The sequence below is a fragment of the Cynocephalus volans genome, chromosome 3 (genome assembly GCF_027409185.1).
Source record: "Cynocephalus volans isolate mCynVol1 chromosome 3, mCynVol1.pri, whole genome shotgun sequence".
NCBI lineage: Eukaryota > Metazoa > Chordata > Mammalia > Dermoptera > Cynocephalidae > Cynocephalus > Cynocephalus volans.
In genome coordinates this window covers 156,384,286-156,403,400 of record NC_084462.1, presented here as the reverse complement: position 1 = coordinate 156,403,400, position 19,115 = coordinate 156,384,286, and the positions used below count along the sequence as shown (strand labels likewise).

Below are 19,115 nucleotides of genomic sequence, written 5' to 3'. Positions count from 1 at the left end.
GAACTGTGCAGTTCAAACCTCACTCAAGTATTTCCAGTATCCTCTACAGCAAACAAGCTGGGCACAGTAGCAGTTTGCTGCACTGCAAGAACTTAGCACCAGAAGAAAGCAGACGGGAGGTGGAATGACACATGGAAGCCCAGCACACGGAAGACCTCACATCCGGCGCTCACCAAGGTCACACATGGAGGTCATTAGATTGTGGGTGATCAACTTCCCACTCTTGAACCTACACTCAGCATTTATTGAGTACCTATTGCATATGAAGCACCCTACTAAAAAGTGAAAGAGGAGACAACAGATGCGAGACAAGGAGCTCATAATCAAGCTTATAATCCATCTAATATACCTTGATTTTGACCTACAGCCTTGGTGCTGCATTTCTCCTCATCTTTGTGGGGTACAAGGTAGCTGAAGAGCAGAGATACACTAGGCTGTAAACAGAGAAGATGCTAAGTTTAGGGGAAGGATCTGAGTTCTACAGGGAAACTTTTCTGATTGAAAAAAAAAAAAAACCAAGGGCTATATTTTATTTTATTACTGAGCCCAGTATTTATGCCTGCTTTCAGTCATCATCAACTCAGGAGCCTCCTGGTGCACACACTCTTCCTTGTAAGGGTTGTGTGTTCTCCTTAAAATTGTCCTCGTGGTATCCTCCTGGTGAAAAGGTCAGTCTAGGTCTGAGTTGAGAACAGAAGGGAAGCCTCCTCTGCCCCTCTTTCACCAAGAGCACAAATCACTGTTGGCTTCAACACTCAGAAGTCCCTCTGGCTGACTGTGCTGGCAGCCAACGGCCACAGGCTCACAGCACTTCCCCATGACTCAGCCAGGAAAAAGGAAAAGCGAGTGGGTGTCTTTTGAACTATCCAGCCAGCCAAGGTTGCATCATGCAACCCTCATTTACTCCCAGTTTTTCATGTTTGAAGTAGGCAGCATGCAAAGCTCCATTCAAATGCTTCAGCATTTCCCACCAACTCTGTCCCAGATGCCAGTGCTCAATAGGCAACAGACAGACCCTACGGTCCTGTGTGGTTTTGCCCACTTGACTTTACCACTCCCTGCCCTTTGACAGATAAAACAGCCCAAAGGAGAACAATTGTCTCCTCTGTCTGCAGCACAACATGCTGTCACTCCTAAAAGTGGTGTTCATGTGACAGTCAATGTTTCTAAGACTCCCAAGGTTTCTTCTCAGTCTGGATGAACTTTCCTGCTGACAGCCCTTCTATTTCGATTGTCAGTGGTGAAACTCAGATGCAGGCATTTACTTACTGGCACGCCCTGGAGTTTTGCTTCATGGGCTGCCACAGGCAAGACTGAGTTCCTCTTATTTGTGTGTACAACTCCAGAAATAGACAGGGTGGACCCATGTAGGTTTTTCCTAAGAAGCCAGCTTCATAAGTTAACTAACCCTGCCTCTCATGACCCCAGAGAGAAATTTGGGAAGAAAAAGAAATCTAAACCTTACACCAAAAAAACTATTTAGTCACCCATATCTAACACTACCCCAAGAAAGCAGCAACATCAGATGTAGCCCTGTTATTTAGGGAGTTTCCCAGGACCTACTTATACAAAAACATCTCCCAGTATCCAGCTCTGAAGTTACCTCCCTCCTGCTTAGCCAGATATCCCACCATTAGTCACTCCCTGCGTGGAATGGCTTACACCCTAATCTCTCTTCCCTTAAATACGAGCTCTATGAGATTGGGGACCTTTTCTTTCCCATTCACTGCTGTACCCCCAGTGCTCAGAACATTGCTTGGCACAGAGTAGATGACCAATAAATATTTGTTCAATAAGTAAAATAAAGGCTGTGGTTCATTGTTTCGAAAAAACCATATGATAAACCAAGGGAATAAGAGGCTTCGTCCATTGGCTCCCATTCATCATATTGCCTGCTGTCAACTGTGGAGACACAGGGAGGCTGGCTGGAGGGCTGCAGTCCACAATGAGTGGGATTCAAAGGGAATACAATAAAGACAAAGACTGGGTGGCCAGGGGCCTGCATGGGTTATCTGCAGGGGACAGAAATCTGGCCCAGGATGAGAACACTCATGGATTTTTGTGGGGTAGCGTGAAAATACGGAGCCAGCCATACCTAGGGCAGACAATGGGTACCCTCCTCCCTAAGGAGAGATAGTGGAACTCTGGAGAGAGGCCTACCAATTCCCATTCATTATCATTGATCACTGCCCCTTGATCAATTACCATTGATCATAGCCCCTTACTGTGAGGAGCTGAGAGAAAACTTGATAAGACCAGGACCACCAGGCCCTTAGTAAAAAACTTCTCACTCCCAGGCCTTATCTCCTGAGGGTGGGGACTAAATCAGTTCTGTGCTGTGCCACTACAGCCATTTACACACACTGAACAGAGGAGCCATCCTAGGCACATACAGACTTAAAAGCTGCATCTTGCCGTTCCTTGGCAAAAGGTCCTTCAATAGCAAACTGTGAGCTTCTTGGAATCAAAAGGAAGCGGAATGCTCCATAGACTCTTGGATCTGCAGAATGGCTCAACTCAAAAGGACCAAATCAGCAAGTGCTTTCTCTTCTCTTTACTGATGAGAGGGATGCTCTGGAACCCAGAAGTTCTGGGAGAGGCTCCTACAACCAGAACAACCAGACCTTACTCTGAACAACGAGCTGACTGTAAAAGCAAGAGTGCTGCACCCTCTAAATGGGGGGTGTGGCCCTTAATCCAAGGTTGCCCTTCACAAGATAGATAAAACATGATGTGTATACAGGGAAGCCCTTTTATTCTCCTGTCAAGGGGCAAGTCCAGAGTCTTTTTCTTTTTAAAGTTCAAGAAAGGGCATTAAAAGTCAACATTTGCATGATATTTCACCATTTTCAAGGGACCTGCACATCCAGCGTATTATCTGAGCCTAGAAACAATCTAGTGAGATCCACAGCAGGATGCAGTGGAGCCCTGTGAAGCCGTGTTGTCTTCTCCATTTCATAGCTGAGTTTAAGTAACTTGACATCAGCGACAAGGTCAACACTGAGACTTCCGATGTCCCATTCCCAGCCCTGCTTTCTTCTCATGGAAACTTGCTGAGCCTCAGGGACACCAAGCAGCAGCAGATCCCAGGAAGATTCAGTCTGAGACTGAAGACGACCCAGCGGTTGATGGGATGATTTGCAACAAAGGAATGTGCTGCCCTGTAACCTGCCTGGGGAATGTTCCGGTCATCATGAGCAGATAACATATGTACTCAGCACCTCTTATCAATGTTATCTCTGGACAGTGAGTCAGAGGGCAGCCCAAGGAGAGGATGGAAGTGCCTCCCTAAGTCCCTAGACAATCTTCCAGCCACTGATCTGGGCCCTGAGAACACAACTTCTTTTCCCCCCAAAATAGACTTAAAGAAACCAAACATTAGCAAAGGGGACTGTCCTTACTCCACAAAAAAAGGCAAGAGGTAGTTGACATGCCTGTCCCAAGACCACACAGCAGACCAGAGGCCAAGGATGTCTCCTAGTGATGGGGCAGTGACACACATGAGGCCTGAGGCTGACAAGGGGAAGAAGTGGCTCCAAAGACCCAGGGAGCCCTGAATCTCCCAGGCCCAACCCTCCCATCCCCCCTAGCTCAGCCAGCCCCCAAAAGGGAGGGGCTTTACCACCCACTGCTCTTCCCAGGACCCACTTCAAAGGCTTTAGGAATTGAGGATGTGGGTGAAGGGGATTTTCTCAAGGGCACAGTTACACATAAAGGTGAGAAGATTAATAAGAGAACTGGGTCAAGCTGTAATCTCTCCCTCCCCAACTCCCAATCCTGAGGCCATGGCTAACATATTATTAAATGATAAACACAGATAATGCTCTGGAATGTCCTTTTCACAACGAGAGATAATGTGCCAAAGATAATGCCTTCATCTTATGGTCAAGCAATAGACACAGAATGCTAAATGTAAAACCAGAGGACCAAGTTGCAGAGTTGTAGTCATCCATTTTTACATCCAAATGTTCTGAGTCCCTACCGTGTGCCAGGCATGGCCTTTCCAGGCCTGTGTCCTATGAGCAAGGGCCCAGTGGCTGACAGGGGCTGGCCTCTCTCCAGAAGCATGGTGACACTGGCCCCAACAACTTTTGAGCAGAGAGTGGACAGTCGGGTCTGCTTAAATTCCCAACTACGGCACCAGAGAGGAGGAAGTATGAATAAAAATTCCAGGGAGAGCAGCTGAGATGCCCTGAATGAAGAGAGCAGCTGGAATCTAGAGATACCAGAAAGAATGTTGTAGAACATGAGTGTGGTAGAGAAGGAGAAGACAGATGTGGATTCAGTAAATGCTTATGGAGGCCTGCTTGGTTCCAGGAGCTTTCATGTATACACTACTCTATTTAGCTTTCATGGCAACCCTGAGAGGCAGGCATTCTTGTTACAGATAATGAAGCTGATGTCCAAAGAGGACAGGTGTCCTGCTAGAGGCCCCAAACACGGCTTCCACATCAGGAATTATCAAAGTTTATGGGGCACCAGAATCCCCAGAGGAGAATCAAAACCACAGATTCCTAGGTCCCACCCAGAGAGGCTAATTCCTTGGGTCTTCCCAGGAATCTGCATTTTTAATAAATACCCCAACTGGTTCTGGTGCTGAGGTTTCTGGACCACACTTTAGAATTGATCTCCACTGCCCTAAGTAAGGAAATCAAGGCAGTTGTCAGCTGCTGGCTCCCTCCATGCATCCTAGGCAGGGGTGGCGAGAGAGAGGTGCTTGGTAGAGAAAGAATGGTTTCCTGAGTGAGCTCCAAAGGGTAGTGCCACAGAGTATCCAACACCAAACAGGAGGCCGAGGACAAAGGTCTGAGGAGGACTAGATTGCTCAAGGGGCAGCCACTACCCAGAACAAGCAGCGCATGGCAAGGCGCCCTGCTTTCACGTGGATGACTCAGAGCTACTCACTTTTTACATCTGTCACAGGAGATGGACCCAGTAAATAACCTTGTGCACAGATAGCTGCCTCTAGAGCTGCCAAAGGAGACCCAGCCATACCAACTCAGTCATTTGGGGCATAAATCAGAAATTTCAGGGGAAAGAAGAAAAAAAAAAGGAACAAAAACAGCTCCCAACCTTGCTCTAGCTTCCGTGCCCCTCCCTCTGAGGCCAGCAGAGCTGTCCCATCCCGTAGTCTCCTGGAACCAGAAGGTGCAGTGTTCATCTCCTCTTAGAGAAGGAATCAGGTGGGAGCTGTAGGGAAGCAAAGTATTTTGGCCCAGAATGTACTTTTTTGACATATTTCAAGATGGCTAATTCAGACTGGAAAAACAAGATTAGTTAGAAAGCTGTTTTTTTCTGGCAAGAAATTTACATTTATAGGTGCTCCTCCTTTGGCTACCATCTATTTTTTCTGAGGGCAGCTGTGAGATTACCTGAGATTTTCATCTGCCTAACAAGACAGTCTCTGCATAACTTCTGCCTTTCTTCTTTCACCTGTGATGCCACTGCCCCCCAGAGCTCCAGAGAAGCTCACTCCCAGGCCATCATTCTTGGGCCCTGTACCTTCCCCACCTCCTCTCTCTTATGAACCTTAGTATAGAAACTTCTGTACCCCAATGAATTATGGGGATTTCGGGGAGATTACTTTCCTGCGATTGCCCTGTGCATTGCCTTCTCCCAGCACATTAAAATAATAAAATATGTTATGCCTTTTCTCCACGTTAATTGCACATTGAGTTATTTTTTTAGTGAACCTTCAGGGATAAAGAGGAAGTTCTTCCGTTGGCCCCTACAGAGCCAAAGCAAATGCTGCTCCACCACGAGGCTCCATGACTTACTGTCTAATCCCAAGACATAGGTAAACAAGTCAAATCCTGCCTGGCCTCCTGTCTTCCCCTTCTGCAAACACAGAAGGTGTTTGCTATCTTCCCTCATGCCAGGGTAAGGCTGTGTATAGAATTGTGTGGGGGTGAGAGGCTGAGCTCGAGTTTTTGCACAGCATAAAAAGGAAAGATGCCTGTAATAAGGTCAGACAGAGTAGAGTCTGGCTGAGCAGCCAGAGCCTGCAGGGGTCCCTCCCACCTCTGGATGACTCACCAAAGAAAAGAGGCCTTAGTTCTACAGAGTCAAGGGAAGGGAGATGCTCCATTGGGTTAAGTCTGGGAATGGTGCTAGGTAAAGTCAGGAGATGAGAATAAAGAAAGAAAAGGAAACACCAGCTTTCACCTGAACCCTGTGGTTCTTAATCATCCCCAATGGGGCTCCAACACTCACCCTGCAGTACACATGGGGCTGTTTGATGTTGGGGGCTGGAAGGAGTTGAAGTCAAGGGAAGGGCATCCTGTTAACAACATTGCTGGAAAAAGATCAAAAAACCAGGCAGTGGGAAAAAGCTGTGTGTACCTGCTATGCTTGGGCACCCTCTTCCTTCAGTACAGTCTTAGGTTTATGAAACTAAAGTCAGCTGTGCACGTGGCAGGGTTGACCCAGTCTCTGTGTCATCCCAGAGACTCCAAAGTCTACATCACAGACAGCCCTCGTCCCCACACTCAGAAAATAACACCATCTCCCAGCAACTGCACTGCTCTTAGTTTGAGCAGCTCCCAAGAGGGACAAGCCCCCATCAGGATGCTGCTGGGAAACTTCCTGGAATGGCCCGGCCTCCCCTCTGCACCCAACTCCTGGTCACTTTGTTCATTAAGAATCAGCTGACCAGTCACCTCCTCAGGGCAGATGTCCTGCTTTCTCCCCATGGCACTCACGCTGGGGCAATGTCCTCCCACATCCTGTGACCCCTAACACCTGAGCACATTTGACTTTTAGCCTGCCACATGGTAGTATTAGCAGAGGTTTAAGTGTTGGCCTCTCCTTCTAGATCAGGAGCTCCCAGAAGCCATAGGCAATTACCTTTATTGATTATAGTACTGACAACATCTGTTCTTCCTTTTATTTTATTTTATTTTTTGGCGGCTGGCCGGAATGGGGAACCCAACCCTTTACCTTGATGTTCTTTTTTTTTTTTTTTAAAGATGACCGGTAAGGGAATCTTAACCCTTGGCTTGGTGTTGTCAGCACCACGCTCAGCTAGTGAGCAAACCGGCCATCCCTATATGGGATCCGAACCCGTGGCCTTGGTGTTATCAGCACCTCACTTTCCCGAGTGAGCCACGGGCCGGGCCCCTTTACCTTGATGTTCTAACAACATGCTCTAATCAACTGAGCTCACCAGCCAGCCAGCCCCTGTCCTTCCTTCAGCACTTCCTGTCTGATAAACACTGCTAGCTAAGTGCTCTCCACCTACTGTCTCATTTAATTCTCTCCTGCACCTCTTGCAGTAGCCCATGTTATCTTCATTTTACAAAAGAAGCCAAAACTTATGAAAGTTATGGGACTTGTTAAAGGGTACACAACAGAGCTAAAAATGTACCACCCTGAGTCTGGCACAGTTCAAGGCACAGAGAGGACCTGATAGCTCTTTCCACTGAAGGAATAAGATTGAGTCACATCAAGAAGACAGCCTAGGCCTGATAATCCTTTCCTCCAACCAGCTGAACTTTCAGTTAACGGACTGGTCCCCTTAATTTCTTTCAGGAAGTGAAACCCTGCTAATTCACACATCCATTTGCAAGCACCTGCTATGCCGAGAGCCCTGCTCTGAGATACAGGAGAGATCAATCAGTCCAGGTTCTGGCCCTTTGGTAAGCTTCCCAGTTAGCAGGAAGAGAAGACAGAGGAAGAGCAGGAGGAGGAGGACAGGAGGAGGGACAAGAAAGACGGGAAAATACACAAACCATCAGAAAACAGAGGCCAATATCCGAGTAAACTCAGCAAGTGCACAGGCCAGAGGATGCCCTCCTCAGAGCATCAAGGCTGATGTGAATGACCACAGGGGTTGAGCAGGCGTTCCAGCCAGAAGGGAACACCTCACAAGCAGTGTTCTTTTTAGGGGGTGGTGGTGGTTAAATATACGCAGTATAAAATTTTAATTTTTATCCATCTTTCACTGCACAGTTCAGTAGCATTCAACACATTCACATTACTGTGCAACCATCACCTCCATCTCCAGAAACTTTTCATCTTCCCACAGTGAAACTCTGTACCTATTGAACACTAACTCCCCATTGCCCCAGCTCCTTAGCCACCACTATTCTCTCTGTCTACGAATGAGACGACTGCAGTTATCCGTGGTACAATAAAAATATTATTTGGTCTTTGTCCCTGGTTCCTGGCAGAGCTCCAAAAACCCTTTGCACTTCCTGAGTGATAGGAGTGTCTGTTATTCCTCCGGAGCCCCTTTCCAAGACACCTGAGTTTATGCTACTGAACATAGTCTCAGGAGGGGGCTGGTCACCAGAAAGACCAAGTGATTCGAGTGTGGGAACTTGCAGCCCTACCCCACCCCACCTCCACAGAGGAGAGGCCAGGGGGGCTGGAGATTGAGCTAGATAAAAACTCTCGTTTTTTTAAAAATTTAGGCAAAAATTCTTGAATATTAAGTTTCAGACAGCTTCCCAGCTGATGAACACATCAGGTGCTGGGAGGGTGGTGTGGCCGGATAGGGCATGGAGGCTTCACACACCTCTCCCCTTACGTGGCCCTATGCATCTCTTCCACTTGGTCATTCCTGAGTTGTATCCTTTATAATAAACCAGTAAATGTAAGTCCCCAATTTATAGCTGCTTGGTCAGAAACATGGGTGGCCTCCAGGACTTGCAGAATCTAAAGTGAGGGTCTGTCTTGTGAGACTGATTCGTTAACGTATGGAGCCTGCTAACTCCAGGTACTGTCAGAATTGAACTGATATGTAGGACACCCAGCTGGTGTTCAGAGAGTTGGAGAATCGGTTGGTGTAAGGAAAAAAAAAAAAAAAAAAAGACACTGCAACACATTACATACATAGAATTATACAGTATTTGTCCTTTTGTGACTGGCTTATTTCACTTAGCATAATGTTTCAAGGTTCATCCATGTGGGAGTATGTATCAGAATTTCCTTCCTTTTTAAGGCTGAATAATATTCCATTGTATGTATATACTACTTTTGTTTATCCATTCGTCTGTGAATGGACAGACACTTGGCTTGCTTCCATCTTTTTACTATTGTTAATAATGCTGCTATAAACACGGCTTTACAAGTACCTGTTCAAGTTCCTGCTTTCAATTCTTTTAGATATATACAAGTACACCCAGAAGTGGAATTGCTGGATCATATAGTAATTCTATTTTTTATTTTTTTGAGAAACTGCCATACTATTTTCCATAGCAGCTGCACCATTTTACATTCCTTCCAGCAATGTACAAGGGTTCCAAGTTCATATCCTTGCCAAACACATTATTTTTTTATAATAGAAATCCTAATGGGTGTGAAGTAATATCTCATTGTGGTTTTCATTTGTATTTCCCTAATGTTGAGCATGTTTTCATGTGCTTATTGACCACTTGTAAATCTTCCCTGGACTTTAGAGAAATATCTATTCAAGTTCCTTTGACCATTTTTAAATTGGGTTGTTTTTGTTGTTAATTGTAGAAGTTCTTTATATATTCTGAATATTAATCCCTTATCAGATATATGATTGTCAAATATTTTCTCCCATTCTGTGGATTGCCTTTTCACTCTATTGATAGTGACCTTTGATGCACAAAAGTTTTTAATGTTGATGTAATTTTTTTCTTTTGATACCTCTGCTTTTGGTATCATATCCAAGAACTCATCGCATAATCCAGTGTCATAAAGCTTTTTCCCCATGTTTTCTTCTTAGAGTTTTACAGTTTTAGCTTTTATCAAGTCTTTAATCCATTTTGAGTTAATTTTTGCATATAAGGTAAGGGTCCAATTTCTTTCTTTTGAATGTAGATATCCAGTTTTCCCAGCACAGTTTGTTGAAAAGACCATCTTCTCCCCATTGAATGGTCTTGATGCCCTTGTCAAAATCATTTGAACATATACAGAAGTGTTCATTTCTGGACTCTCTTCTGTATTCCATTGGTCTATACATGTGTCTTTTTAAATTTTTTCCCAAGCTGGCCAGTATTATATATCTATCTTTTTTTTTTTAAAAGATGACCAGTAAGGGGATCTTAACCCTTGACTTGGTGTTGTCAGCACCATGCTCACACAGTGAGCCAACCAGTCATCCCTATATGGGATCCGAACCCAGGGCCTTGGTGTTATCAGCACCGCACTCTCCCGAGTGAGCCACGGGCCGGCCCGATTATATATCTATCTTTATGCCCATATGATACTGTCTTGATTGCTGTAGCTTTGCGACGTTTTGAAATCAGGAAGTGTGAGACCTCCAACTTTCTTTTCTGAACTTGTTTTGTTTATTCGGGGTCCTTTTAGATTCCACATAAATTTTAGGATGGATTTTTCCATTTTTGTGAAAAATATCATTGGGATTTTGACAGGGATTACATTGAATCTGCAGATTGCTTTGAATAGTATTGACGTCTTAACATTATTAAGTCTTCCAGTCCATGAACAAGATGTCTTTCCATTTATTTATGTCTTCATTAATTTCTTTCAGCAATATTCAGTAGTTTTCAGTATACAAGTCTTTTCACTCCTTAGGTTATTCCAAAATTGTTGTGTTTTTCCTTTCTTTCTTTTTTCTTTTTTCTTTTTCTTTCTTTCTTTTTTTTTTTTTTTTTTTTTGGTTGTTCTTTTTTGTTCTTTCTCTCTCTCTCTCTTTTGGTTGTTTTTTTGTTTGTTGTAGGTTTTCTTTTTTCTTTTTTTTTTGGATGCTATGGTAAATAAAATTGTTTTCTTAATTTCCTTTTTGGATTGTTCACTGTTAGTGTATAGAAGTACTACTGTGTTAAAACAGGTTAAAATGTTGCAAATTTGGTCTGCTCTGTTCTCCCCAGTTTGTAGAAGGGAACTTGGGACCAGAAGGCACAGTGTGGGGGAGGGGGGAGTAAAAAAGCCATGAAATTTCCTACGTTTCTGAATGTGGCTTTTTCTTGGTTGGGCATGCTTGGTTGCTGAAGACCTTTGACTGATTTCCAGAGCTCCTAATCTACCTAGTCTACTGCCTAAATCTATTCACATTCCAACAGTAGATCTTTAGGGAGATAATTATGGAGCAAGACCGGTCAGAACAGAGAGACAAGACTGGCTGATAACAAGAGGCAGCCTGGATAAGAACAGGGAGGGAGCAGGGGTCTAAACTGAAGGCTTAGACTTGAATCCATGGAATTAACAGGCACCTGTGGCAATGCCTGGCAAGGCAACGAAGCCACGGCAAAAGCCACGCCAGGCCAACCTGAGCCTCCTCCAGTGCCCTGGGTTCCATGTCAAAGAAAGCCAAGGATTAGGAGTATCTGCAACATCAGGGCCCCCCTTCCCCACCCCACCCACCCTGGGCTTCGGTATTGAAACTGAGTAAGGCTAGGCCTGTGAACCAAACTGACTCCATTTTCCCTGCAGAGGACACTTTGTTACATTTCCACTCCTCAGTCATGAGACCCCCCAGGGCAAATTACTACCCCAAGGGCTGCCCTAACAAAATAGACTGAGATAAGAAAGGAAACAGATATTTACTGAGTTGCAACCCCCTCCCCAAGGCTTGTTTATCATAATTGTAAAAGTTACAGATTAACCTTAAGACCCCTTTAGGAATTTCCACCTGTACACAAAGCATCAAGGTGACCGCTACAGTGACTCTCCTGGGGTGACAATGATGAACACCACTGCTGTCTTGGACCTACTGAGCATGCACCCATGATGCAACCAGAAAGAACAAAATAGACCACCTCCAGTGATGCTGGCCTGTACCCCTTAACTCCTTTCCCTATATAAGACCCTGAACAGCTCCCCTTGGGGGCGAGCTTTACTGTTGCTACCCGCCTTATGCATAAGTCTATCTCCTCTTTTAATAAAGCATTGCTGGCTTTACTGCTGGGTATATTGCTCATTTTTATGACTTTGGAATCTAAGAGCCTAATTTAATCACTGGCAAAAATTGGAAAGCTTTGGGCACGAGAGAAGATTTTAGCTGCAAGAGGCAAGTGGCCACTGGGACTATTTTGCTCGCATGTCTCTGCTGCTGGTAGATCTCTCCTGGAGTCCCTGGCCTAAATTCTGACAAGGCAATGCTTTATTCTCTTCGCCTTTCTCTGATTTTCTGAGCCCTCTTCTGCTGTTTGGTTGGATTGTATCTACTACTATGTAGGTGCACCCTGAAGGGCTCCCAGCTACGCTTTGTTTCCCGAGCCCTCTTCTATTCTGTATAGGTGCACCCTGGAGTGCTCCTGGCTATGCTTTGTTTCTCTGATTTAAATCTAGTCGATACTTTTCTTCTTTATGCTGACAACAGTGGGGAGAACTGCTTTTATCAATCACTGTGAGTAGAATGGGTTGGCCCCGCCGATTGAGACTAGGATCAACTGGACCTCACTGCTCCTCTTTTCTCTTTGGTTGCTTGGTTAGGCATTTAGTTCAATACTGGTAATCTGAATAATCCTTCCAATCCTTGCACCAACTTTTGGACTTTCAGGTCATTTGTTTATTGCGAGAGGGCAAGCTGAGCCTGGTCTGTCGGTAACAGTCTCTTTTCAGCTTTTTAAGGGAGTCAGAATTATGAGCCTCACCCCCCAACCCAGCCTATCCCTCAACCTGAAGGGTGAGTGGCCCAAGCTCTCAAGGTTTCCACCTGGACACTGGACCCAACACACAGCAAACACATCATAAATCAGCCCTAACAAGAATGTGGCTCGAAGCAGGGTAGTCCCTTCCCATGTGTGCTGGTCCTCTCTCCTGGTGGTTTCAAAAAGTGAAACTTTTTGAAAAAACAACTGGGAGGTTAGTTAAAAAGACTGGAGTTTGGGCCCTTCCCCTAGAGAGTTTAATTAAAAGCTCTCTAGAGAAGTCCAAGTGGGAGCCCAGGTATCTGTATTTTCTAATGGCCCATGTGTGAGGAGAATCATAAGCCACTTTTGGGGATACTGAACTAGTTTCCTCCAGAGTCGCTAGCCTCTGGCCTCCAGCTGCCCACATCTTTGGTGAGGGCTTTTCGCAGAAGGAGAAAGCAGAACTGGATTTCAGTTCCATGTTACCCTCCCCAGAAGTCTCAAACTGGCAATTTTCTCTGACCCTTAGTTTTAAGACATAGAATGCAATTTAAAAAACAAAACAAACAAAAAACCTTTCGAGTTCATTACCAGCATTTAAAAACAGATTTCATAAGCCAGACACAGAAGGACAAGTATATGTATCATATGATTCTACTTATATGAAGCACCTAGAATAGCAAATTCATAGGGACAGAAAGTAGAATAGAGGTTTCCAGGGCCTGGAGGGAGGCAAAAAGGAGGAGTTATTTTTCAATGCATACAGAGTTTTTGTTGGGAATGACGAAAAAGTTTTGGGTATAGCAGGTGACAGTTACACAACATCGTGGATATATTTAATGCCATTGAATTGTACACTTATGGTTAAAATAATAAATATTATGTTATATATATTTTACCATGATCAAAAAAACCAAATCTTGGGCTGGCTGGTTAGCTCAGTTGGTTAGGGCATGGTGCTGAAAACACCAAGGTCCAGCCAGGGTTCGATCCCTATTCAGTCAGCCACCAAAAAAAAAAAAAAATCACATAAAAATCTGGATTTCTGGTTTCTCTTTAAAAAAAAAATTAAAATCTGACAACACTGGGTCATGCTTTGTATATCAACAACTGGTGGGAGCTGAAGCAGCTGCTGCCTTTAGACAAGACAGGCTCTCATGTTCCCAGGACCCCACCACACCCTTTTGTCACTTTCACTAGGCTTGCCTTACTCATTTATATGGCCTGGCTGCCTCCATGAGCATTTGAGAGAGTGGTCCCAGACCTGTCCCATCTCATTTTGGTCACCATCAGCTTTGCTCTGGTCTCCCAGCCCCTGCCTAGTACATAATGGGAGGCCAGAAAGGGGTCAGTCACGTGGACAAGCACACTGTCTACCATAACAGCAACAGTCAGTGGAAGTGAACATCAAGTGTGCCTTCACCTCCCCATGCTTCACACAGACCTCAAAAGGCCTCTGACATTAGGAGATCCAGAATGATAAGCCTGGACTTTGATATACCCAAGTGGCCATGATTTTGGAACAAGACTAGGCTGAACACCCACCTTATGACTCTGACTCCTGAGCCAACCTTGGAAGCTCTCAGCATCTCTGGGTGGTCCCATATGACCAGCCAGTCCAGCAGACACAACCTCCTCAAGGCTAGAGTCACTTTCCTAGAGCCCATTTCTCTCTGCTGGAATCTGGTTTCCGTGGCTGAAATACCATCACTGTTCTAGACCTGCACTATCCAACTGCCTATGCAGCCCAGTGCTTACTGGGAAATGTGGCCAGACTATAAGTGTAAAATATATGCCAATTTCCAAACACTTAGCAATGAGAAGAATGTAAAAGAGCACATCAGTAATTTTATTACATTAATAAAATGTTGAAATAATATTTTGGATGTATTGGGTTAAATAAAATATATTACTCAAACTAATTTCACATGTTCTTTTTACTGTTTTTTTACATTTACATTAATGTGGCTACTGGAAAATTTAGTTATATATGTAGCGCACATTTGATTTCTATTGAACAGTGCTATTTAGACAGCCAGCTATGGCTTTTACAAAACTGGTTCTGTAAGGTTACTGTATTTTCTTTACCTCTAGAAGCAAACTGATTCTCTCCCACTCTATGTCTGACTAACGCTGTGTGATGAACTGCCCAAGGGTCCTTGAGGAAGTCCCTTCCCCTATTTGTCCTGAAGGCCCCTCATCTGGACTGGGGCTGACCTTGAAGTGCCTGAATCTATCTCAACCTGTGCCACCAAGCTATCAGACTCTAACACAAGGCTTTCTTCCAGCCATGTGTGCACATCACTCAAAACCCCACCCAGATCATCTTCCCTTGATATAATGCTGTAAGTGTTGCTAAAAAGTGCCAAGCTGTAACCTGAGAACAACTGGTCCGAGTGTATCAAGAAAAGGGAAGAGCATCAGTTGTAGTCTCCAGGCTTGCCTTGACTGGTTTCTTCTTCCTAGAGCCCCACCTTCTTGACTACGGGAGTCACTGTGCTACTAAAGAGGCAGAATCAGCCCTCTAACGGGAACTTCAAAACAGAAGACAAGTGCTAGGCCCTCAAACTCTGAAGAAAACTGCTGGAAAGTTTATCATCACCCCCAACTCTTGAGACACAAGAGGCAAAATTAAAACCCCCTAATTCTTGTCTTTTTTTTTTTTTTTTTTTTTTTACATATATGCTTTATCCACATGAAGACTCAATATTGGCCTACTGACATAGGCTTTGAAGGAGAAGCTGGGTTCAAGTCCCTCTCTACCACTCTGTAGGGACCTAGATAAAGTTGCTTGATTTATCTGGGTTTGAATTCCTTTGCCTGTAACAAGAGGGACAATTCTACCTGCCTCACAGAGTTATTGAATGGATTAAATTAAATAACAGGGAAAAAAAAAAGCATAGTAGGCATTTAATAGATATTAGCTTCCTTCCCCATCTCCTCTCTTTCCTATAGTGTTTAGGCAAAGAAAATACTAAAAACCTCATGGAGAACTGAAGATAAATCCTTTATACTATGATCTGTTTTATTTTCTTTTTAATCTGAATCTTGGTGCCTGGTACAATTTTTAAATCTGGTACAGGAACTCTGTGAAGGCAGGGATTATCTTTGCAGCCCAGCATAGTGTCTGGCAAAAGGTAGGTGCTAGGTAAATGCTTGTTAAACAAATGAATACTGGATTTCATGCAAGCAGAGGCTGGTGCATGTGTGGAACATATAAGTATTAGAAGAGAGAGGTGAGAATTACCAGGGTACAGGGGTTATGGTAATCTGCATGGTCAGGGTCAAAGCGAAGTTTGCAGGTCATGAAGAATTATCCTGCAGAATGACATTTGAAGTCTGTTTAGACAGCTATGTGGAGTCTTTTTTCTAGGCAGCAAAGTTCAAGGTGCTCTGTTAATATTTTTTCTCCATTCAGCTGTACTTTACTGAGAAAAAAAGGTTAAAACACATGCAGAGAAGCAAACACAGTCATCTGTACATGAGGAAGCATAAACAATTCGGTTTTTCATGATGTTTAACATAGCACAGAGGGTGAACCCTAAAAGACCAAACTAAATAGATGGCTCCGTGATGCAAATACACCCTATCAGAGTGTTTTTAAACGTAAAATTCTTAGCATTGCTTGTCCTTAGGGGGTGGAAGTGGAGGCGGGGAATGAATAACTATTCCTATTACATTTTAAAGATAGAGCTGGGATTAAGTTCCCTCACAGGTGTGTGAAAAGGGTTGAAAACCCATTACTTGATGCTTTATGGTTAACCCAAAAAATGTGTTGGAATCTCCTATCTTGATCTTGCCAGGCCAACTGAGAGGGCTTTTCGCAGTTAGCAATCCTGCTGTCCCCAAACAGTGGGTTTGAGATTTCAGGGACCTTGTCTGAATCCTGTTCTCCTGCAAATAGGGAGAATTAACCCTCCAAAAGGTGGAAAGCTGCCCTTCACCCCTTCAGCATTACCCTCCTATAAAGGAAAAATCCAATAGTGCCAAAACCACTGGCCTGGCTGCAATGGGGATGTTAAAATCCACAGCCATATCATCTTAGAGGACAAGGGGTTTATCAGTGTCATCTCTAATATTTATTTTCAAACTGTCCTGAACAAAAAATCCACCTCATTTCATTTCCAGGCCTCAAATCAATTCAATCTTCAAAACATTCAAAGCAACAGGTGAAAACTGGGTAAGGGATTTTATGTTGCTTGTTTGTGGGCAAAGGGTGTCTCTGTTTGCTTTCATTGATTGCTTACATTATTACCCAACTGGCAGAACTCACTGGCCCAGGGAAATTTAGCTCAAGTTACCTTCTTGGTGGTAAAGATGAACAGAATGGAAATTTCCCTTAGAGAAGTTTTGGAAAGTTTCTGTCCAAAATAGAAAATTTCTAAGTGAAAACTTAAATTTTCTAAATGGAATGAACAGGTAAGAGAAAATAGGCCTATGAGAACTAAGGGTCGCTGGTCATTTGTTAAAACACGCAGCCAAGACTGCATGTGCTTGGGTGTGAGACCTGGAGGTAGTGACTTGGCTAAACAAGGACCCCATAAACATTTGCTTCAAATACATGGGTACTTCAAAAAGCTGGTGGAAAAATAGAAATAAGAGATAATACAAATCTTTCCATGAACTTCTGAAGTACCCTTGTATTTGGAGAAGGTAATCAGATTCATGACATGCCCAACTTTCTGGACCATAACCACACTGAGATGCAAAGAATTTGGGATTTCATTCCAAAAAGAAGGAAACAGAGAGGATTAAGAGAATGAGCTACATATACCAGAAGCCTTCGAAGCCTTGGAGATTTCTACTCCATCCTGCTGGACTTGGCTCTAAACCCCAGGGAAGAAATCTGGCACAAAGCATTGTTCCCACTGTCCTGGCTTCAGCTGTGTGTAAAAGGAAGTTAAGAACAGTGCCACACACCACCAGGCATGGCTCTGCAATTCTGTGCAGTACAGGAGACAGCACTCTAGGAAAGCTGTCGGTCCAGCTAAAAACACCTGCCAAATTCTGATGACACCACAATAGTCTGATACCCCGGGGCTGCTCCCAGAGAAAGAATAGCATTCCTGAAGTCACAGGTCTAAGTCGGTGGACTGACACAGGCTCAGGAATGGCACGATCAAAGCAGAGTATGTTCTAGAAGCATGCTTTCTGCTGGGGGAGGAGAAATGGTAGATGAAGGGAAAGGCCACCTGCTTTTGTTTCCCATTTCTCTTACAGTGTCACCCAGTCACAATCACCCAATCACACTACACTGTCAGTCACACCCAGCCACAGTCACCCAGAGTCACAAACACTGTTGAACAGTCAAAACTACAGCCTCCCCCAGTTGGTGCAATCTAACACACTCAGTCCCAGATGATAAGATGCCCACTCCTCAGAACATCCACAAACTTCTCTACCCACCTGATTGCCGAAGACAGCCATGGAACAGGCTGTTGAAACCTCATTAGCACCGAACCAAACGGAAGCGATACGAGAGGGCATGCCCAGGATGAAGACCTGGGCCACGGAGCAGATGACCTGGCCCAGCACGGTGACGGGGAAGAGGTGCGGCTGCAGACTGCCCAGCTTCACCCAGGCCCCCAGGCAGTTGAGAGCCGAGCCGGTGAGGGCGACGGTGCGCAGACCGAATTTCTCCAGCAGCCAGGCCACCGGCAGGAGCAGAGGGATGTAGGTCAGCATGTAGCACATGGACAGCCAGTCGATGGCAAAGGCACTCACTCCGTAGAAGTTCATGAAGATGTTATTGATGGAGCCGTACTGGATCCATTGAAAGGCGTTGCACATGGAGTAGCAGCTAAACACCAGGACCACGGCCCAACGGCGCCGGCTCACCTTGATCACGCTGAGGTCCTCGGGGCCCGAGCCACTGGGTTGGGCCAAGCCACTGGGTTGGGCCACGGTACTGGGATGGGCCGAACTGCTGGGGTAGGCAGAGACGCTGGGGTGGATGGAGACGCTGGGATGGGCTGACACACTGGGGTGGTTAGAGACGCTGGGGTCCGCCTGGAGTGCGGACTCCGGTGCAGGGGTGTCATCGCGGTCCTCCTGGGTGTGGCTTTCGCTCACCATGACCACAGCCTCCCCTGGAGCCCTGGACAGGTGCTGAGCACTCCGGCAGTCTTAAGGGTCAGTGGCCTTGGCTCGTCCCCGAGAGCGGACGGGACAATCGTCCCCGCCTGCCCAGAAGAAACCGAGGCCGGAGTCTGCGTAAAAGCCGCGAGTGAGGCTCCCTGCGCTCACCATCAAACTCCTGCTCTCACTCTCCCTTAGGGTTCTCTGTCCCCACCCGCGGGATCACTGTCCCCAGGCCGGCCACCGCCGGCTCCTGGCCGCTCCTGCCTTGGGTCCCCTCAAAGCGTTCTCCGTCCTGGAAACAGTTTGCTCCTTGCGCTGCCACTTCGCCGGCTCTGTTCGCTCCCAGGCCGGCTGGGGCCTCGCCCCTCGGCCGCACGTGACCGCCCCGCCCCCGTCCTGTCCCGCTTCCCCACCCCACCCCCGCACCCTCCCCACCCGGACTCTCCCGCCTTCTCGAGCCGGCCCGCCGGACAGCGCAGTTGTTTCGCCACAGCTTGCGGGGTGCATTCCTCCTCCACGCCCTGG

At 45.6% G+C, this 19,115-nt stretch overlaps 1 protein-coding gene across 1 annotated transcript in view; it reads right to left on the bottom strand.

Moving 5' to 3' along the window:
• Positions 1 to 18,584, bottom strand: part of FLVCR2 (FLVCR choline and putative heme transporter 2) — a 52,635-nt gene extending 34,051 nt beyond the window's left edge. The window contains exon 1 of the mRNA XM_063091803.1: positions 17,916 to 18,584. Within this exon, the coding sequence (XP_062947873.1) occupies positions 17,916 to 18,584 (669 nt within the window). The remainder of the gene's footprint in view (positions 1 to 17,915) is intronic.
• Between the last annotated feature and the right edge of the window lie 531 nt (positions 18,585 to 19,115).